General features: G+C 45.3%; 1 protein-coding gene across 1 annotated transcript; it reads right to left on the bottom strand.

Annotated features, from left to right (window-relative positions):
* Window positions 1-1,462: 1,462 nt before the first annotated feature.
* On the bottom strand, window positions 1,463-15,522 carry ZNF622 (zinc finger protein 622). Its single transcript, XM_044233667.1, has 6 exons — window positions 14,738-15,522; window positions 13,248-13,508; window positions 12,852-13,014; window positions 9,931-10,040; window positions 2,931-3,074; window positions 1,463-1,735 (listed from the first exon to the last, which is right to left on the bottom strand). The coding sequence occupies exons 1-6, from the start codon at window positions 15,357-15,359 to the stop codon at window positions 1,608-1,610; spliced, it is 1,428 nt and encodes a 475-aa protein (XP_044089602.1). The 5' UTR covers window positions 15,360-15,522; the 3' UTR covers window positions 1,463-1,607.
* Window positions 15,523-21,202: the final 5,680 nt, after the last annotated feature.

The raw sequence follows: 21,202 nt of genomic DNA, 5'->3' as shown, positions 1-21,202 counted from the left end.
TATGTATGGGTGATGTTTAAATTTATTTCTTTGCTCTCCTTCCCAATGGCAAATAAACTGTATTTTTATAAAATTATGATGTGGATAGAAGTGATACAGAATGGCTCCGCAAACCCAAAACAGAACTAAGAAGGTTATCTCCTGAAGTCTAAAAAGAAAGAAAGAAATGGAGAGTATTTTGTTGGTCTGCAAACATACTGTCCTCATTACTCTCCAGAGCTAAAACACTTCAAAGTTAAAGGGGTATGCATACAAACAAGGTACACAGTGCTGGGCTGGTGGGGTCAACAGTGGGGGCTGGAGACCGCAGGTGTGAGCAGTCATGATCGTGGTAAGTATCGTGGTTAAGTGACAAAAATGCTGAACGAGAAACAAAACTGACAGAAGCTTTAGCACACAGTATCACGCACACTCAGTGAGGCAGAACTTAGAAACCTACCCCCTGTGAACACTGACATCTTTTTCCCAGGATAATAGATTCAAACACAAGAGAATGAGGACCTGTGTGAGGAGAAAGTCAGACAACAGGCTAGAGGAGCAAAATTAAAACGAGGGAGTCCTCCCGTTAGTGAGAGTGAACCTGGGTACTAAGGGAATAGAATCCAACTCTGCATCCGAAGTCTACAGAAAAAGACCTGTGTCTGCCAGGGCCCGCGCGGAGCCGGTGAGGGCGGGCACGTTCTCCCAGCGCCCACCCCGGAGAGATCACTGCTCCCGCCAGAACGTCAGCCTTCCTCCAGGAGCAGGTGTTCTCTAGAAGGGAGACCTTGAACACTTACTTCGGCAGACTTGTTTAACCCCCACAACACTCTGTGAGGTAACAAACATCTCATTTCACAGATTTAAGAAACCAAGTCACTTTTACAAAGTCACATAGCTCAACGGGTTTGAACTTTGGGTTTCAATGTCCCACATACGACTGTCTCTCCTGCCCAAGCCACCTAAACGGAACGCTCTTCACGTTGAGCCCAGAGGTCGGTTTTTATTTCTAGAATGAGATCTAAGCATTTTACATTGATTTTCTTACTCAACTAACTGCTCAAGGAAAGGCAGCCCTGGAAACGGAGTCGGAATGCACAGCGCTGTCGTGCTTTGTGTGGTCACGTTTAGAAATACAGAACCCTTCCAGCAAGCCATCAGCATGCTGCCTACCTTTGCCTGACTTAGTGAAAGTGACCCGTGCCACCTCATGAGCCACAACACATTCAGATGAGTGACAGTCAACTTCCTCTGTAGCTTCCGACCCCCTCACGTAGGTCCTGGTGCCAGAGCAAGGTTCGACCAAGTTCAGGGTGGACAAGTCATGCCTGAGTTTCCCATGTGATTCTGACAGCCAGAAATCAGTCAGAAGCTGCGGCAATGACACACTTGCAGGGTGGCAGTTTGGGTCCCAGAGCCCAGCAGGCCCAGCACTGACGTTGGGAAAACGTAACCTTTAAACCCAGAAATGACACTGAAGAGCCACCGAGATTCTGACTTTTATTCTTAGGTCAGAACAGATAAAGTACAAGGAGAAGGAGCAGCGAAGAGTCTGTCCTACAATCCAGCTCCCGCTGGTCCTCAGGACACTGGGGCAAGAGGCGGGTCACGCATTCCTTGGCAGACCCTCAGAATCTCACTTGCGGCCGGAAGTGCATCTGCTTGGTGGCGTTGTTCTTCATCCCAGTCTTCAGCAGCCACTTGGATTTCATCCTCTGGACATACTGCATGTCCCGCTCGCGCGCAAGCGCCGCTCCTGTGGCGGCGAAAGGGACAAGCAGTGAGGCAAAGGTTTGTTATTTGTGATCAGAAAAAAATCCAATCTTTACAGAGAATCTCAAGGCTGGTTGGGGGGGAGGTGGTCTCTGGGTTCTTAGATTTAAAGAAGAGCTGCTAACCTGGGCGGGGTCTCCGTGGCACGAGCGTGGGGGTCATGTGCCCCCGGAACTGCGTACAACAACCTGTACTTGCACACGTTCCTCGAGGAGAAGCCTCACCTGGACGGGTCTATAAACCCCAAATGTAATTTTCCATTGATCAAAGGTGACAGAGAGAGGCAGAGACCATAAATAGAGTCAGACAATATAGTCCCTGACGAGAGCAAGACAAAGTCAGTGTCCGCTAGATTTAAGTGGCTTCTCAGCTCCTAGGCAGCCAGAGAAGGCAGCCACGTGTTTATATATAAACACAGCGGCACTGAACATGGATTTTATCTGTCCAGGGCTTTCCATGACATCCTGAGGGAGCTCTCCTTTGTCTGCTCCCACTGTCCTCCAGTGGACTGAAATTCTCCCTAAAGATATTAGCATTGAGCTGCACAGAGCAGACAAATCAGAATAGATTTAAATAAGTTGATACTGATGAGGTTTCAGAGCTTAGCAATTTCAAAGGCCTGTTTTATTCCTCCAACTCTTATTACATTTTCTATGGGAAAACTACAAGGAGTGACAGCCTTTATTATGTCCGTGTACTGGATCATACGTGCACTAGGACAGTCTACCCACACAACTCTGCCAGGCGGGTCCTAGTATTTTCTCAATTTTATAAATGAGGAAACAGAGGCTTAGGTATCTTGAATTACTCACACTCGTCATTTAAAAACCACTTCATGTGTCAAGTAAGTCATGTCTGACTCCATAGCTCAAGTTATTTGCCACAAGGACACTAGTTAATTTCAACCTTTGTTGACAACTCGGGACTTATTTCTGCAACTATTATCTCTATGCCATTGTGGAAAATTACTGTGCCAGGAATATGAGGTTTGTAAGTAATGGAGCTTTGGGCTTATTGCCATAAATGTATCTAGTAGTAATGAAAGTCCCCAGAGCCAAGAAATTAAGTTTCCTCTAGGGAGGATCCCTAAGGACAACATAAATGGAAAGGGCTCTGCCCAAACCCCGTCTTGTAATACGAGTTCCTGGGCTGGTCCCCGGCTGTAGGTATCAACACACCTGTGCTGCCTGTCCATCCCAGGGCTCTATACTGCTGGAGTATCCGGCCCACGGCCTTCTGATTCTTAGCAACGGCCACAGCTCTCGACAAGCCAAATCGCTGTTTGTAGTATCTCATCAAGGAACGGTGACCCAGTCTGGCACCTGTTTTTCAAAAAAGCAAGATGGAAACGCTGAATTGGGTAATTTTTCAAGCTACAGCTACAGAGCAAGGACTTTCCCAATCAGACTCTTAAGCGGATCTAGCTGGAAAATGGATATATGCCAGAAAAAACAACACTCTACCTGCTGAAAAGAAAAAAAAGATGAAGCAGCATAGTAAAAAAGAAAGACAGAAAATCAAAACGCAGAAGGATCTTTTAAAAAAGAGAATGGCAAGTCATTGTTACATGAAATACTCAGAATCTTGTACTTACTCATATCCAATATGCCTCTCTAGAAATTCACACAGCAACACCTACTAATGTGGATAACAGGCCCAAGGAAGGAGATATTACCTGTTTTTTGTTTTTGTTTTAAACACAAAGATAAAGTACACAATAATTCTGATGCTTAAAATCTTAAAGTCATAGTCTGGGTCTAAGTGAAAAACCAATCCACCTTTCTTTTGCTTAAATTCTCTGTAGTGGTGGTTCTCAAACAGGGATCATTCTTTCCTCCAGGGACATTTGATACCCACTGGAGACATTTTTGGTATTACCCCTGAGGGGCACTACCAGCAACTGGTGGATAGAGATCAAGGATATCACTAAACGGGGCGCCTGGGTGGCTCAGTGGGTTGATACCTCTGCCTTCGGCTCGGGTCACGGTCCCAGGGTCCTGGGATCGAGCCCCGCATCGGGCTCTCTGTTCAGCGGGGAGCCTGCTTCCCTTCCTCTCTCTCTGCCTGCCTCTTCGCCTACTTATGATCTCTGTCTGTCAAATAAATAAATAAAATCTTTAAAAACAAAAATATAAGGATATCACTAAACATCCTACAATGCACAGGACAGTCCTCCACAACAAAGAATTACCTGGCCTAAAAGGTCACTACACTGAGAAACCCTGCCCTCTGTCTTCTGCAGGATGGAAGTCATCTGGTGAGCTAGAATTTTAAAGGATCGTCAAGCTGAATTCCCTCTACAGCTTTTGCTTATCTAGAATGATCTGGTGGAACTACGCAAGTCAATCATGCTTTCAGAAATGAATTACTACGGACTACCCAGCCCCTTACAGGAAGAGTGTGCCGAGCCTCAGCTTTGCAGCAGGTGGAGGGGAAGCAGGCAGGTTTCAGTGACGACTAAATTCCAGGCTTTGTCAGAGCAGCGGCTCTCACCAGGTGCTCCTGGAGCACTGGCCTCAGCACTACCCAAGAGTCATCGAAATACAACACTAAATATGATTGTCTCACAAGAGTATCAATCAAATACCTTCCCAGACAGACATAAACATGTAGCAATTCAACAACAGCATCTATACACCAGGTGTGAAACAGCTACTTCCACTGAGCATGAGTACAGGAACTATGGCTAGACAGAACCACGTGTACGGCTTCTAGGAAGACTTTACACTTACATATATAAAACCATTTCTTTCAGAATCTTTTGTGTAGAAAGACCATAAAATGGAGACTATAAATACTGCAGATCTATCTGCTTTTAGGATCTAGACCCTCCATTTACAAGAAAAAAATTCTGTTATCAGGTTATTTTAAGACCTTAAACCTGGGGGCAAGCTACCTAGGAAATAGTTTGCTTGCTACACAGACATGGGAAAGGAATTACTTTCAGTTGATTGGTTTTTGTGATAGGATGCAAGAGATGTCCAAAAAAACCCCTTTTAATTCAGGGATGATTTGGTTTTTGGATACAATACGGATGAAACCTGTTTCCTTGAATCTGATTCTTCTGGCAGCCTCTAAGTTAACAAAGCTCCTAGACCACAAGAAATGAGTAAGAAGCAGCTGACAGATACAGACTCAAACTTAAATGACGGCTGCCGTGGCAGGAGACCCTAGCACAGTTGGTATCATTTTCTATTTATAAGAAGTCAGGATGCTCCAGGTGTGCAATGCTCAAAATCATTGCATGATAATGCTGATCATCAGGACAAAGTAAACCAATATACTTATAGTCTTAAGCAGCTTTGGACAGATTATTGAGGAAAATCCTTGAAAAGGTTTCGTTACTCAATGCCAAGGTTTCTGCAGCCAGCCAGGGAACTGAAAACACACACTGCTGAGAGCTACCCCTGCCCTGCCCCGTGTCAATGACAGTGAGCCCCTAACAGCCCCAAGAATAACATGCTGGCACAGCTCAACGTGGAGGCCCTCCTCAAGAAGAATTACTTTTAGAACACAATGTGACTGCTCAATAAGGAACACATGGGGTATGTCTTAGTTATGTAGAGCCACAATCTGTCCATCTACCTTTCAACATAGCAATAACCACATGTAAAATGTTGGCTCCTTCTTAAAAACTGTCCACTCTTAACAAACAGCCTCATTATGGAAGCTATTATACAGTGGAAAAGCAAGGATCTCCAACTGTAATTTTCCGAAGACTATACATTCTCATAGATCCACCACCAGTTTCATCCGGCTACTCAGCGGCTAACCGGATGTGTCTTTCACACCAATTTACTCCACAGGAGCTGCAGAGCACGGAAAGTGAACTCAAGGAACGGAGGCTTCACAAGAAATGCTCACACTGCCCTCTACCGGATGTTCTTTGTCACTGGCTCTGGGATCACCTATTTGAAACTAGATTTAAAACATCACAACTATTGCTTTTGAAACCAGCTGAAAGCAGACCCTACTAAGTGTGGCTGATTAAATGACACCAAGCTCTCCAGATGAGAATCCTTCTCAAATTAGCTTCATGCGGACATCATGCTAACACAGTCAAGCGACTGAGTATAAGTGAAAAGGTGTCTGAAAGGTAAATTTGCTCAAAGCCGTAAGCAGGTGATTGAATACACCACTAACTGTTAAGACCGCTCCGTATTTACAGTGCTTATTCGGAGATCTCCCGAACTCCTGGTTCATTAGAAAACCTCCCAAACCAGTACTGAGACGTAAGAGAAAACCAAGTGACTAGAAACCATCATGTCTCATCATAATCAAGATTGACCCAAGGATGACTAGTTTTTAAGGTAAGATGATAGAAGTATGGGTGATATAAAAAAAGAGGTATCAGTATAGCTGGAAGAAATTCCAGAACACTAGCAGTCTTTGATTTACTGACAAAGCTATGTTTTGTTATTATTTAAACAAATTCTATAAAGGTTTCAGCAATCATCTGTGAAGACCCATGAAGGTAGTGAATGACGGTAGTTTACTTAGATATTATTAGTGGCTCTTAATCTTCTCCAGGTGAGAGGTGCTTTTGAAAAACTACAGCATTTCCTCCAGAAAAAACGTACTTAACCACACAGCATCCCCCCCCAAAATAAAATAAAATAAAAAATAAAAATGCATGGCACACACAGGTGACTTTCAAGATTTATTTTTTGAGAGAGAGGGTGCATATGCCCTCACAAGCAGGGGGAGGTACAGAGGCAGAGGCAGAAGCAAACTCCCCACTGAGCAGGGAGTCCGATTTGGGGCCCTCAATCCCAGGACCTGGAGACCATGACCTGAGCCAAAGGCAGACACTGAACTGACTGAGCCACCTCACACAGCTGACCTCAATCACTATGGTCTCTCCCCAGGAAAATGCACATACTCACAGAAAAAAAAAAGTGTATGGTGTATGGTCGGTTAAGAACCTGTGGGGAGGGGCGCCTGGGTGGCTCAGTGGGTTAAAGCCTCTGCCTTCAGCTCAGGTCATGATTCCAGGGTCCTGGGATCGAGCCCCGCGTCGGGCTCTCTGCTCGGCGGGGAGCCTGCTTCCCTTCCTCTCTCTCTGCCTGCCTCTCTGCCTACTTGTGATCTCTGTCAAATAAATAATAAAATCTTTAAAAAAAAAAAAGAACCTGTGGGGAAAGGTAGTATCTGGCTGCTGGTTAGGTCTTTCCTGAGTCTGTCTAAAAGTACAGGATTTCAGAGTAATACCAAACTACTTACCATTCTTCACTACTTCCAAATCTAATATAAAAGAGCTGTCCTGAGGTTTATTATCTAATATTTTAAAAATAATGTGACTCAGTAGGTGGACCAGCAGCAGTTAGCAAGGAAACCCAGGCCTTAAAAACCACGGAAATTAAACCTTCCAATTAATCTCCTGCCACTTTCTCCCCTGACTGCATGAGAATGGAGAGACAAGCAAACTGCTCCCCAGTGCTTCGGGCTATGATTCCAAGCCCCTGGGGCCCCTTCTTAGCTCACAGTGGTTTCTTCCGCTCTGCTTCTCCTAGTCTGTGGCAGGCCCAAGGGGATCAGCCTTGCTTTCCTTTTAAAGTCACCTCCAACTTCTCAATCACTCGGTCAACACACATTTATCTGGCTCTTGTGTGCCTGAGACCCTGTGCTGAGATGAAAGAGGCAATCTTTTCCTGAAAAGTAATGGGGGAAGACAGGCAAGCAAGCCAAGAACAAAGGAAAGGAGCAGAGCAATGTTACCACAGATATGCAAGTGTCCCAGGAGCAGAGGAGAATCTCCATACTCACGGGGCAGGAGCTGAGTTGAAACAGCTGATGGAAGAGTGAACCCAAGTGTTAAAGGAGGAGCAGCAGTAAGACCGAGAGGCACTAGCCACGCCAAGTCCCAGAAGGAAACTGCCAGGCGGTGGGTAAAGGAATAGCAAGGTGGGTCCCCCCCCCCCCCCCCCCGCCGTGGGAAGACCCGTGGCAGAAACGAATCTACCGGAAGAGCAATGGCTCCCCCTGGAGGAATTCCAGAGGAAAAAGAAAAGAGACTGGCTTCTGTTTCAGGAAGAATATCGAGTGATGGAGTGGAAACCGGATTGGAGATGGACATATGTCGGTGATGGTGACACAGACAAGTGTTAAAGAGAAGACAAAAAAACATTCAAAAGCTGTTCAGGATTCGCACTTAGTAACTGTTTTGATGTGGGAGAGGAAGAGAGTATCCTAACAAGATGCCCATCTGGGGCCTTGGCTAATCTTAGAAAACTCAATAACCCTAGGAAATCCTAGGAAAATGTGTTTTCTACACACACAAAAACAAACAAACAAAAACTCCTAAGTTACAAAAGTTTTATGTTTTGATGAAAATTTCTCCCCAATACACTGCATTCCTTAAACAGGTTATGCTCACTCATTGTTGTGTACATTTTAGTACAGAACACACTGAAGGCAGTGCAAAGCTTTTTTTCTGCCGTAATGTATTGGTATTTTCACCAGAGGAAGACTACAAGAGGTTTCCTGTGATACATTTCGGCCTGTTTTGCTAGTGTCTGGCACAGGTCACAATACTGTGCCTGCTACCTTTCTGGTCACTGTAACTCCTTCCAGTGTTACAGTGTAACTCCTTGTATCTTCAAGAGAGTTTCTGCCTGCCCTTTCCTTCTACTGTCATACTTTAAAGCGTTTAGCCTTAAAAGGTAATTATTCCAAGTTAAAGAGAGTTGTCTGTATCTAAGCAGTGATATTCTACATGAAAAGCAATAATCTAAGACAGCTTCCTCATCACAGTCATTTCCATGAGCAGGAGAGCTACTCCTGCCCCCAACATTGCTGCAAATCCCCCACGGCAAGGTAAGAAAGTAGAGAAAAAGGATTCACTGACTTGGGTCAATTATTCAACCCATCTAAGTTGCAACTGGCTCACAGGTCAAATAAGGACATGGAATCTAACCCACACGCTTGTAAAGATAAAACAGTATACCCAGCTACCATGCTAACTGCTCAGTAAATACCACTATTAGGATCTTACTATCTTTACTGTTCCATTCCCTTTCCTTCTCATAGGTGGCTTCCATAGTTTCTCTCATTCTTATTAGCTCACCATAATACTGTAAACAATATGGGGTGCTTCTCATATTCACGTTTTTTCCCCCCACCTTATCATACCTGGGATAAATTCCCACATCAGTTAAATGTTCCCTAAAGTAGCAGGCATAATTCAAACTCTAAGCCTCCCAACCATAATTAGAATACAAATAGGCAACCGCATACTGTTAAGCAGATACTCCAGGGACAGACTACCAGCTGGAAGTCTGAGCAACACGAGGAAACAGGAATCAGTGCGAAGAATAAGAGTAGGACCATGCAAGTGAACCCGAATGTTCACAGCAGCAAGGTCCACAACAGCCAAACTGTGGAAAAAACCTAGATGTCCATCAAAAGATGAATGGATAAAGAAGATGTGGTACATATATACAAGGGAATACACTGCAGCCATCAAAAGAAATGAAATCTTGCCATTTGCGACAACATGGATGGAACTAGAGCGTATCATGCTGAGTGAAATAAGTTAAGTCAATCAGAGAAAGACAAGTATCATATGCTCTCTCTGATATGAGGAATTTGAGAGGCAGGACAGGGGTTTGGGGGTAGGGAAGAAAAAAATGAAACAAGATGTGACTGGGAGGGAGACAAACCGTAAGAGACTCTTAAGCTCACAAAACAAACTGAGGGTTGCTGGGGGGCGGGGTAGGGGTAGGATGGTTGGGCTATGGACACTGGGGAGGGTATGTGCTATGGTGAGTCCTGTGAAATGGGTAAGCCTGATGATTCACAGACCTGTACCCCTGGGGCAAATAATACATTTTATGTTGATAAAAATAATTAAGAAAAGAAAGTAGGGCCATGATTTATAAGAAAAACCTAAATGAGGCAATAATTATAATAAAGAGCCAAATGGAAATGTCTATGTATTTGAAAGGAAATGACTGATACAGCATTTGGAATCCTAAGAGAAGTAAGCAAAGACACTGACTTAATTTCAACAGAACAGCTAACACAGAGCTAAGTGGCACCTTCAGAGTTAACCGTGTATCTGGGAACTCAAAATTTAAAGTTCAAGCACCTCCCTCAGAACGGAAGGGGACTGATGGAACATGCCTTTCTAATCATCTCACCGCCACTGAGCTATTTATCTTTGGCAAATACACTTACCAGAAGGTAGAATCAGCTCCATGGTTTCATCATCATAGCCCAACAGCCTTTCTGAGCACAACTCGGCTTCATCAGGGAACTCCCCTTCCTTGTAATCTGGATAGCTACTCCTGTAACAGTGGCACGAAGAATGGCATTAATAAAAAGACTAATACCTCAAATATAACTAAAAGACAAACTGTATTTGCAAAATGGCAAACCCACTAGTTATCAAAAAGCAGGAAGTAAACAGCTGCAGGGATGACAAGCTGAAAGATTTAGAGAAAAACCAACGTGGTGGCACCCTCTAATAAAAATAAGCGAGTGACCTCTAAACTCAGGATGGATCACAGACCTACGTGTAAAATGCGAAACTAAAAGAATGTCTAGAATATAACACGGGAGAAAATCTAGATGATTTATGGGTTTGATGAGGACTTTTTACATATACCACCAAAGGCACGATCCATGAAAGGAATAACTGATAAGCCGGACTTCATTAAAATGAAAAAACTTTTGCTCATTGCTTAAAATGAAAAAAACAGAAGCCATATCACTTCTCGGCCTTTGGCTAAGATCAAGTGTAAAACAGAAGCCATAGACTGGGAAAATATATTTGCAGAAGGCGCATCTGATAAAGGACCATTATTCAAAATACACAAAAAACTCTTAAAACTTAGTAAGAATATAAACCAGATCTTAAAATGGGGCAAAGACCTTACTGGGCACCTCGCTAAGATATACAGATTGTAAATGAACGTGAAAAACATGCTTCCTCTCATGTCATCAGGGAAATGCAAAACCAAATGCGGTAATACCACACACTTCCTAAAATGGCCAATATGCATTTTGGTGGATGGTGCGGGCATTTTGCAAGACAGCTGGGCCACAAAACGGTGCAGGTGTTTTGCAAGACAGCTGGGCATCCTTGAAAACCAAACGTACTCTTACCACAGGATACAGCACCTGGGTTGTTTGGTATTCGTCCAAAGCAGCTGAAAACATGTCAGCACAAAAAACTGCACTGTTATAGCAGCTTTATCCGTAACTGCCCAAACCTGGAAGCTACCAAAACATCCTTCAGTAGGTGAGTGGGGTCAACTGTGGTGTATCTGGACAATGGAACAGAATTCCTACTCAAAAGAAATGAACCATCAAGCCATGTTAAGACACGGAGAAAACTTTAATGCCTATTACTAAGTGAAAGAAGCCAGTCTGAAAAGACAAGAAGAGAAGAACAGCTCCACACAACTTTCTGGGCAGTGACACTACTGTGCATGAGACTGTAACGGTAGACACATCATTACGCATTGGTCCAAACCTACTAAATGCACAACGCTAACAGTGAACCCTAATATAAACCATGCACTTGGTGATAATGGGGTGTTAATGTAAGTTCATCAATTCCAACAAATATACCACTAGGGAGGGATGTCCATAATGAGGGAGGTCATGCATGTATGGATGTGGGAGATACGGGAAATCTCTGTAACCTGCTCAAATTTGCTGTTAACATAAAATTGTGATTAAAAAAAAGGAAAAAGACTGAGCAAATGACCTATAACTAAATTCTTTCACCTATTTGTTTCTCCCTAAGAGGGTAGCCAGGTAGGAAGTGGAGGAGAGTGGGGAGCTGGAAATGCAGCACTCCTCAATTTAACCATTCTAAAAACAAGTTCTAGAACAGTGCCGTCCAACAGAATTCTGTGATCATAGAAGCTTTCTATACTTGTGTGTCCAATATAGGAGCTACTAGTTACTTTTAAGCATTGAGCTCTGAAATCTAGGTAATACAACTAAAGCACTGAATTTCTAAATTTTAAATTTAATTTCTAATTAACTTACAGAGCTGCATGAATACACCAACCATTTGCCATTTTGGACTGTGCAATTCCAGAAGAATTTCTATGTTCCTAGAAATGTTCTCAATGATACAATGAAAATTACTGGAGAATTATACATTAAAATGTTAACATAACAGTAAGACAGATAACCCAATCCCAACAAAGAAACAGACAAAAAACTTGATCAAACACTTCATAAGCGATATCCAAAAGACCAATTACGTAAAAGTGTTTTCAACTACATTAATTATCATGAGGGAAATGCAAATTAAAGCCACAATCCAGACACCAAAATGGCTGAAAAGAAAAACTTTTGTTCAATGCAGAAGAAGAATGAGAAATCAGGAGGAACATGCAAAAGGATGATTTAAAAGACTAGGACTTTTCTGAACACATGTATCTGGAGACCATGCATGCTTGACACAGTAATTACACACAATGCTTGTGTGCTACACAAATAGATACCTTTGACCTGCGCTAGGTCAAAGGTATTATGATACTATTAGCTGTTCAAAAGTGCCTGGCACAGATTCCTTGCATCATGGACGAATTATCCAACTTTCTAGTTAAGGATGAACCACCTATGGGATAATGTCACCATTAATGCTTGGGACTGGCTGAGTTCAGCAACCACCTCCATTCCCTTGGGAGACAGCTTGTGACTCAAGGACTCTCAGGGAAACCAAGACATGAAATCTAATTTCCTCCCTCTGTTCACAAGGTTAGGCAAAGCTGAGCTCCTAACCATTTAAAGATTTTATTTTATTTATTTGAGAGAGAGAGACAGTGAGAGAGAGAATGAGTGAGGAGAAGGAACCACAAAAAAAGAAACACAAGTTTTAAAGTCAGACAAACTTCAGTGTGGGCCCGAGATTGTCTCTTCATCCTATCTTTTATTAAATGTGTGTGCTCAACTCCCACAGTCTGTTTCTTATCCATAAAATGAGAGGGAACAACTACCCACACAGAAGCGTTACAGAAGTTATAAAGCGTATATTGTACTGTGCTGGACCCGTGTCAGGCTGCGGGACATCTAGTAGCAATTCAATGCAAATGCGATGACCTCGCTTTGCTTCACATCACAAACTACAGACTTACCTAAAATCATAGAAGTCTGCAAATTCCAAAGCAGCATCGCCATCTGCGAAGAGCTTACAGTGGCTTTTGTCGTTCATGTGTGCCTGTACGGCTTCCGTGGAGTAGAAGGACTTCCCTTTCTCGTTGCACCACAAGCAAATCTTCCCAACACCAACTTTCTCTCCTGAAAAAATAATTCGAGGACAACATGTAAGAGGACAAAAAGTAAACTGCAGCCAGATTAAAGTTCACGACTTATCGTCACAATTCAAAAAACATGCATTAAGTTTTTGATCTTTACAAAATAAGCACATAATTAAATCAAAGATGGACGGGAAACGAAAAACAAATGTTCCCTTAAAACTTGTCCCCAATAATGTGGTATTTCCTCATTAAAAGGAAAACTATTGTACTTACCCAAATATCTAATCAGTCCCTTAAGATCCGAAAGATATTCTATATCAGGAATAAAGAAGCTGTGGACTTTAGTCATATGAGCCACATTCTTCACAAGAGAGCTTGAATGATGGGGACAAAATAAGCAGTCTGTTATGGGGATGGCACCAACGAAGGGGCCTCTCCCAGCCTCCTCCCTCTCTGCATCCGGTTCCTCTGCTTCGTCCGTGGTGTCAGCGTCCTCATATTCCAACTCCTCTTCAGAATCCATATCTTCCCAATCTTCAAGCCAGAGATTTGAAAAAACCGTTAGTTTAAGAAAGTGGTAAGTGCAATTGAAGAAACTGCAAAGATTCACAAACATGAGATGGTACAGTCTTTTATCTGGGGGGACAGAATGCCAGTTACATCCAAGGACAAACCGTTTTGAAGATCTCAATTTTAGCTGGTCCATTTACACAGAGTTTGTATCGCTCAAAGTTTCCTGATCTTTCTCTTCCTGCATACAGTAAAGTGGAGGGAGCCTTGTCCTTTCCTAAGCCTGTATGAACACAATCAGTATAACTGGACGTAGGAAGAGGTAGGAAAGAATAAATAGCTCATAAAATCAAGGAGGCTCAGTTGCTGGCCCCAACTCCACATTCCAGGTTAGCTAGCTCCTGCTGAAGCCTTCACTTTGTGTTTTTTTTTTTAAAGATTTTATTTATTTATTTGACAGAGAGAAATCACAAGTATATGGAGAGGCAGGCAGAGAGAGAGAGGGAAGCAGGCTCCCTGCCAAACAGAGAGCCCGATGTGGGACTCGATCCCAGGACCCCGAGATCATGACCTGAGCCGAAGGCAGCGGCTTAAGCCACTGAGCCACCCAGGCACCCCTTCATTTAACCAACTACATTAAGTGCAAAGCCGTGGACACTAGCAACCCAGGAGGATTACAAACCCTATATAAGTCGGTGTGGGCAGTGACATGTCCTCTCCGATGCCTACGTCAAAGGCCTCCTCATTCAAAACAGAAACCACCGATTCATTCCCTAACTCTAAGAACGAACCTATTCCTGGGGCGCCTGGGTGGCTCAGTGGGTTAAGCCGCTGCCTTCGGCTCAGGTCATGATCTCAGGGTCCTAGGATCGAGTCCTGCATCGGGCTCTCTGCTCAGCAGGGAGCCGCTTCCCTATCTCTCTCTCTCTCTCTGGCTGCCTCTCCGTCTACTTGTGATTTCTGTCAAATTAATAAATAAAATCTTAAAAAAAAAAAAAAAAAAAAGAACCTATTCCTCCCCGCCCTCGCCCCAGGTTGGGCTCCGGGCCCTGAATCTACAACAGTTAACTCAGCAGACAAAATCTCCCGTGGGGACGATGGCCAGACGAGTCACTTCAGAAAGTACCGAAAACGGCCCGCACTCGCCATTTCCACTTAAAAAACGGGCGCCTCCTCGCCTCCAACTTCGAGGATGCACCCGGCAGCCGGGGAGGTTCCAGACAGGGGCCATCTGGAAACGGGGAGGCCATTACCTTCTTCATCCAGGTCCTCCTCACTCTCCTCCTCCTGCTGCTGCTTTGTGAACTTCTTCGCCTGCTGCTCAAACCACTGGAGCCGGGGGGGCTTCTCGGCCGGGTCCCGCTCGTGAGCTGCACGTCCCGCGCGGGCCAGCGCCGCGGGGCTCCTGGGCGGCGACTCCTCCGGCGCCGCGGGGGCCTTCTTGGGCGACAGGGACGGCTGGGCCTTGATGGCCTGCTGGATGGCCGCGTTCATGGCATCCTTGTCCACGCTGTCCAAGCCCAGCCCCTTCTCCAAGTTCTTTTCGTTCATCATCTCCACCTGGCGACTCACGGCGCGCACGGCCTTCTTCTCCAGCTCCACGTGCCGCCGGGACTTGAGGTGGTTTTCGTAGGCGTTGAACGAGGCAAACTTCTTACTGCAGACCGTGCAGTAGGTGGCCGTGCCCTTGCTCTCCTGCTCCGTCACGGCCCGCTGCGCCCGCACGCGCTCCTGGAAGCCCTCGGCCGTGACCGGGGCCATGTCGGCCACCTTGCGCTTCAGGTTGTAGCGGTGCCAGTCCGTCTTGTAGTGGGCCCGCTGCACGTCCGCGTCGCCGAACGCCACCCGGCAGGTGATGCAAGTGTACGTCGCCATCGCCAGGGCCGAAATAAGAGGCGGCCGGGGCAAAATTCTAGCGACGTCAGTCTTAACGCCACCAGACGCTCAAACCTCTACTCGCCTCAGAGCCCAACAAAAATCACACCGGACGCCGCCTTCCAGGCTGGATCTGCGAGAACTTCCGGCACGCTAGGGAAGTTATGCTCAGCTGGACAGGAAGTCCCGCCTCTCGATCTGCAGCTGCTTTCCCCGCCGGTCCCGGAAGGCCAAGGAAGGCCTGTGACTAACCAGGCCCCGCCCAGTCGGCCTGAAGTGGATGTTGACTGAGTTGTTCTGAAGTGGATGTTGATCAGAGGGGGCATGAGGTGGGCGTTGACCGGGCCAGCCCGAGGCGGGTGTTGATTGGGCCAGCCTGAGGTGGGTGTTAACCAGACCAGCCTGGGGTGGGTTTTGATTGGGGCCAGCCGGAGGCGGCGTGTTGATTGGGCCAGCCTGAGGGCGGGTGTTTAACCAGACCGAGGCGGGTGTTGATTGGGCCAGCCTGAGGTGGGTGTTAACCAGACCAGCCTGGGGTGGGTTTTGATTGGGCCAGCCGGAGGCGGGTGTTGATTGGGCCAGCCTGAGGCGGGTGTTAACCAGACCAGCCTGGGGTGGGTTTTGATTGGGTCTTTGGGGGAAGGTGTTGCTTACTCGGCGCAGCGCCGACCAGGTTACTTCCGCAAGTGGTTGTGCGGTGTGGGGTGACGCGCGGAAGGGGAGGCCAAGGGGACGGCTCCGCGGGAGAAGGAGGCCCCGGAGGAGGGGTCCGGTGACCAGGCGATGGTCGGGGCCTCTCCGAGAACCTAGCCCTGCGCTCCGGCAGCCTAGTGAACGGGTCAGGCCCGCCCTTCAGCCCCCGGATCGGAGCACCCGAGTGCCCGCCGGGCCGGCCGGAGTCGCGGGGAACCGGGGCCTCGGGCAGGGCGCTGCGGGGATTCGCCGGAAGGCCGGCGAGGCCTGGCCAGAGCCTGGGTCTCTGCGGCGCAGTCCAGCGGGGGGCGCACGCGACACGCTTGGATGAAAAGTGGGCGGCTGGGAGACCGGCCGCGCCGCTGGCCGGGGACAGGTAATCCGGGCCTGAGGACCTGCTCAGTCGCGCCGCAGCCCCGTTTTCAAAAATGCAAAAAGAGGCAAGACACATGTTTTACCTAACCCAACGTATGCAGATATTGTCATTTGAACTTACTAGTCCAGAAGATAATGAGAAATTTTTCGCCCGCGTGTTGGGACCTGATCCTGGGACTTCGGTGTGCGTCGCGCGGGAAGCGCGCATTTCCGGTGCGCGGTGGCCTGCGTGGCCTCGCGGGCAGCAGCGCCGGGGGAGGGGGCAGGAGTGCTGGGGTTTAGGCAGCGCTTGGGCTCATCTGGGCGGCCTTGCCCAACCTGTCAGCCCTGGTCAGGAATCGAACTTTGCGTGCTCAGCATCCAGGCGGCCCGTGGCACCCAAGAACACAGAGACGTTTTTTACTGTGTAGGTCAAGTCCCGTTGCTCTTGTTGTTCACAAGGCTCCAGTGGCTCCCCCAGATCCCCCTTACTACTTTTGGTCTGAAGTGTGTGTCTCCCCTGCCTTCAGTCATCTCTTGAAAACCCAATGCCCACGTGGGGCGTGGGCGAGGCGGTTAGGACTGAAGACAGGGATCCCTAGATGAGATTAGCGCTCTCCTAAAACAGGGTGCCCCCGCCAGCGGCGGTTACAGTAAGTTTGTGCGTGGGAAGAGAGGCCCTCCCCGGAGCACGCTGGCACCCTGACCTTGGCCTTCCAACCTCCAGAACTGTGAGACATTATTTTGTTGCTTATAAGCCAGCCGGTCTGTGGTATTTTGTTAAAGCAGCAGCAACAGACTGAGATACTTGCTCTTTATTCTAGAAGGCTCTGTATGGTCGGCCATCACCCCATACACCTACCTGTGATCTCCTGCCACACCCCCTTCCCCACTCTGCTCACCGCACTTCAGGCACATTTTTGTCACATGTCAGACCCCTTTGATGTTCCTTTAAATAAGGCCAAGGAAGCATCTGTCGTTGCTAGTTAAGTCTTCGAAATCCTTCGTCTGAAAAGTTTTTTTTGCTGGCTTGCTCCCTTTTAAGGTTTCTGTCCAAATCCCTTTATAAGAAGGGCCTATCCATACCCTCTTATCAAAAACACTGCCTATGTCCAACTCTTAAATCTTTACTAAGCATAACTTTGCTTAATAACTACCCCCAAATCTAGCCACTTAAAACAGGAGGCGTGGAGTGTCTCACTTCCGGTAAGTCAGGAATTCGAGTGGCTCAGGTCTCAAGAAGTTGCAGTAACATGAAGACCAGGACTCAAGTCGTGTGAAGGTTCAACTGGCTAGAGGGTTGCTTGGAAGATGGCACTGATATGCTCATGGCGAGATTTGGTTCCTCATGAAATGGGCTGTTCCACAGAGCCACGTAATTGTCCTCATAACATGGCAGCTGGCTTTCCCAGAAGGAGCAAAGTGACAGCCACCGTGTCTTTCATGACCTAGCCTTGGAAGTCACAGTCATTTCCACAATGTGCTATTATTTATAAGGGTCAGACCTATTTAACATGAGAGGGGACTGCATAGGGGCATGAGTGGGGTGTCTGAGCAACATTGTGGGAGATTGGCTACTACTAGCATTTGTTGTTTGTCACTGATGTCCCAGTTTTAACCCTTGAAGTCCTGTATCCCAGGAAACCCAACCATCCTGGGCAAACCAGGCTCCTTTCATTGTTCTGTACTCCAGTGCCAGGACATTGCTGGCACATAAATTGTTCAGTATTTGAAAAGAATTTTTTACTGCAAAAGTTGTCTGATGGTGATTTTTATTCCAGGAAATTTAGTTTTGAGGTGACTAGAATCTTCTAAAATAGCTAAACACTCTGGAGAAATACCCACTTTAAGAAATGTACCTAGTGGGGTGCCTGGGTGGCTCAGTGGTGTAAGCCTCTGCCTTCAGCTCAGGTCACGATCTCAGGGTCCTGGGATCGAGCCCCACATTGGGCTCTCTGCTCAGCGGGGAGCCTGCTTCCCGCTCTCTCTCTGCCTGCCTCTCTGCCTACTTGTGATCTCTCTCTATCAAATAAATAAATAAAAATCTTTATTAAAAAAAAAAGAAATGTACCTAGTACTAGTCATCAGTGGGATAAGCAAAAACAATGTATATTTTCAAGCTTCTCTAAAAAATAAAGCAAAAGATGGCTATATAAAGAAATTTTGGTTTTACTTTTTTCTTATTCATATATGGTTCTTCCAGCATCTGTTCATTCTTCGTGGCTATTTCCTCCCTGCCTTCTTCAATCCATTTTCATGACCCTCCCATCTCAGCATCTTTGAACCCTTCAAATTTCAAAACTCTCTTTACTTTTCCTCTTCCCAGGGCCATTGTTTCCTCCGTACTTTCCAGTGTACTGCTCTTCCTCTGCAGTCTTCTAGATAGCCTTCCTCTGTCTTGGTCTGCACTACAGTATGTACAGATCATCAGGCTAATTTTCCTAAGCCATTTTTCCTCATATGTCACTCTTTATGTTCAAGAATGGTGGTCTGTTGCCCAGAGAATGCCAAGTTGAAAGTCTTGCCTGGCTTTCAGTATCTCCCATTACCTCTTCCCCATACTATCAATCTCCAGTATGTGTGTTCTTTCTACACCACCAAGCAATTCTCAGACACCAGCTGGGAGTCCTACAAGTCATCTCAAGTCTAACACTGTACCTGGAGACAGCGTCAGATCCCACAGATTAAGGGCTCTGTCCCACAAGACTGTCCCCACTTCAGATGCCAACAGCAGGTGCAGGTTGTTACCTGTAATTCTGATCAACTGGCTATAAGCTGGGCAACCCTCTCTCGCTTCATTTATTTGTGAGAGTAGCTCATGGAACTCAGGAAAACAATTTACTTACTAGATTCCTGGTTTATTACAAAGGATATTAAAGGATACAGGTGAACAGCCAGATAAAGAGATACTAGGGTGAGGTCCAGAAGGGCCCTAAACATAGGAGCTTCTGTCCCCATGGAGTTTGGGGGTGCACCACCCACCTGGCACAGGGAATTGTTCTGACTGACTCACCTAAAAGCTCTCTGATTTCAATCCTTTTGAGGTTTTGTGGTAGTTTCATTACGTAGGCATGATTGATTAAATCTTTGATGATTGAACTCAACTTCCAGCTCCTTTCTCCTCCCCAGAGGTATGAGGGGGTAGGACTGAAAATTGCAACCCTCTAATCACATGGTTAGTTCCCATGGAACCAGCTCTCATCAGTAGGTCATCTACAGGCTTTCCAAAAGTCACCTTATTAACATAACCCAAAACACTGTTACCCTCTCAACACTTCGGTGGTTTTTTGTTTTTTGTTGTGTGTGTGAGCTCTGTGCCAGGAATTGACAAAGACCAAGTTTATTTTTATTACAAATTGCAGTATCATGCTATCCTTTAAAATATTCTACTAATTCTAAATTAAGACATCCCTACCCTCAAGGAGTTTCTTATAATTTTATAGGGATGGTAAGAAATACACAACAAACACATTAAAGACTGGGTCATGTACAACAAAATATAAAGGCGTAGTGGGCATTTAGAATAGAGAAATATTATCCAAGTAGATCAGAAAAGTTTTCATTAAGGAGCTGGGTGGTGGTGAAAGAGGGAGAAGATGCAGACTTTATCTGCAAGTGAAGGAGGGAGGTGGAAGGTAGAAGACATACGGGGGAGGGAGGGCACTAAGGGACATATTTAGGAAGAAAAGAAGTCTAGTTTGTGTTGAAGCATAGGATACAAGTAAAGACGAAATAAGACTAGAGAGGATTAAGGTATTGGATAAAGGGTTGAATTTTGTACTTTGTTGTTCGTTCTTCATTTGGTAAACAGTAGAAACTCAAGAAGAGTTTCAATTTATGTGGGCATAACGAATCGAAGTGGTCCTTGAGATCCAGCAGCAATCTGGAATGGATAGCCAAAAAAGGAGCAGGTCTGTAGCCAATAGATCCTTGGTGAATGCAAGATGACTGACCAAGGGACCTTGTGTTAAACTTCTCTGCGTTATATTCAGAGTATTATATCAACGTGTCTGATCTCTGCTGACAATGCTATAAATTTTTTTTCTAACCAAGTCAATCATTTTACTGAGGAATTGACATTGAGACTGCCCAGGTAGAAAATTTAGATTTGAAAATATTAAAAACTGATTTTTTCTGGATACTGTGACATAGCCCTTAAGATAGTTTACATGATTTTCAAACTACTGAAGTTATGTTACACACTGTAAAAGTGATAGTCTCCGTGAAGATATGGTTCCTTTTCAATCCTGAAAGATGTTGGGATGTTGATTTTTGATTACCAGGAAATTTAAGAGGAAATAAGCTCATCGTCAAGTCAATTGAGAGACTGGTATTGATCTACAGCAGTCTCTTGTGGTAGGGCTTACTACTTTTTACATACCTGTATTGCAGTAGCAACTTGGTTTTTAAAAGGAAAACTTAAAAGGGTTGGTTGAGATTAACTTTTGGGTGGTAATAAAGGCTATAAAAACATTTATTAAATGGTTTATAACTTCTATGAATTCTGTGTTCATAAAAAAAGTCCAGTAAAGAATATGATTTTCAATAAACAATTTTAAAACATTTTACTAACTCTTGGTTTTTGGGCATCTAGATATGCAGAGTTTTCTGTTCTTGAATTAAGAAAGAGTTGAGATATTCTTAAAGAATTGAGAAAACCCGGCTTCACAGCATTGAAAATAGAACAGATTGGCCTGTTTCTGGATTCTCTGAAAAAAGAAAAAATAAATTCAGCCTTTAACATTTAGTGAAATTCTGAACTATTTAAAATTATGATCATTCTTAATGTATTTTAA

This window comes from Neovison vison, chromosome 1 (genome assembly GCF_020171115.1).
Source record: "Neovison vison isolate M4711 chromosome 1, ASM_NN_V1, whole genome shotgun sequence".
NCBI classification, from domain to species: domain Eukaryota; kingdom Metazoa; phylum Chordata; class Mammalia; order Carnivora; family Mustelidae; genus Neogale; species Neogale vison.
This window is presented reverse-complemented; position numbering and strand designations above follow the sequence as displayed.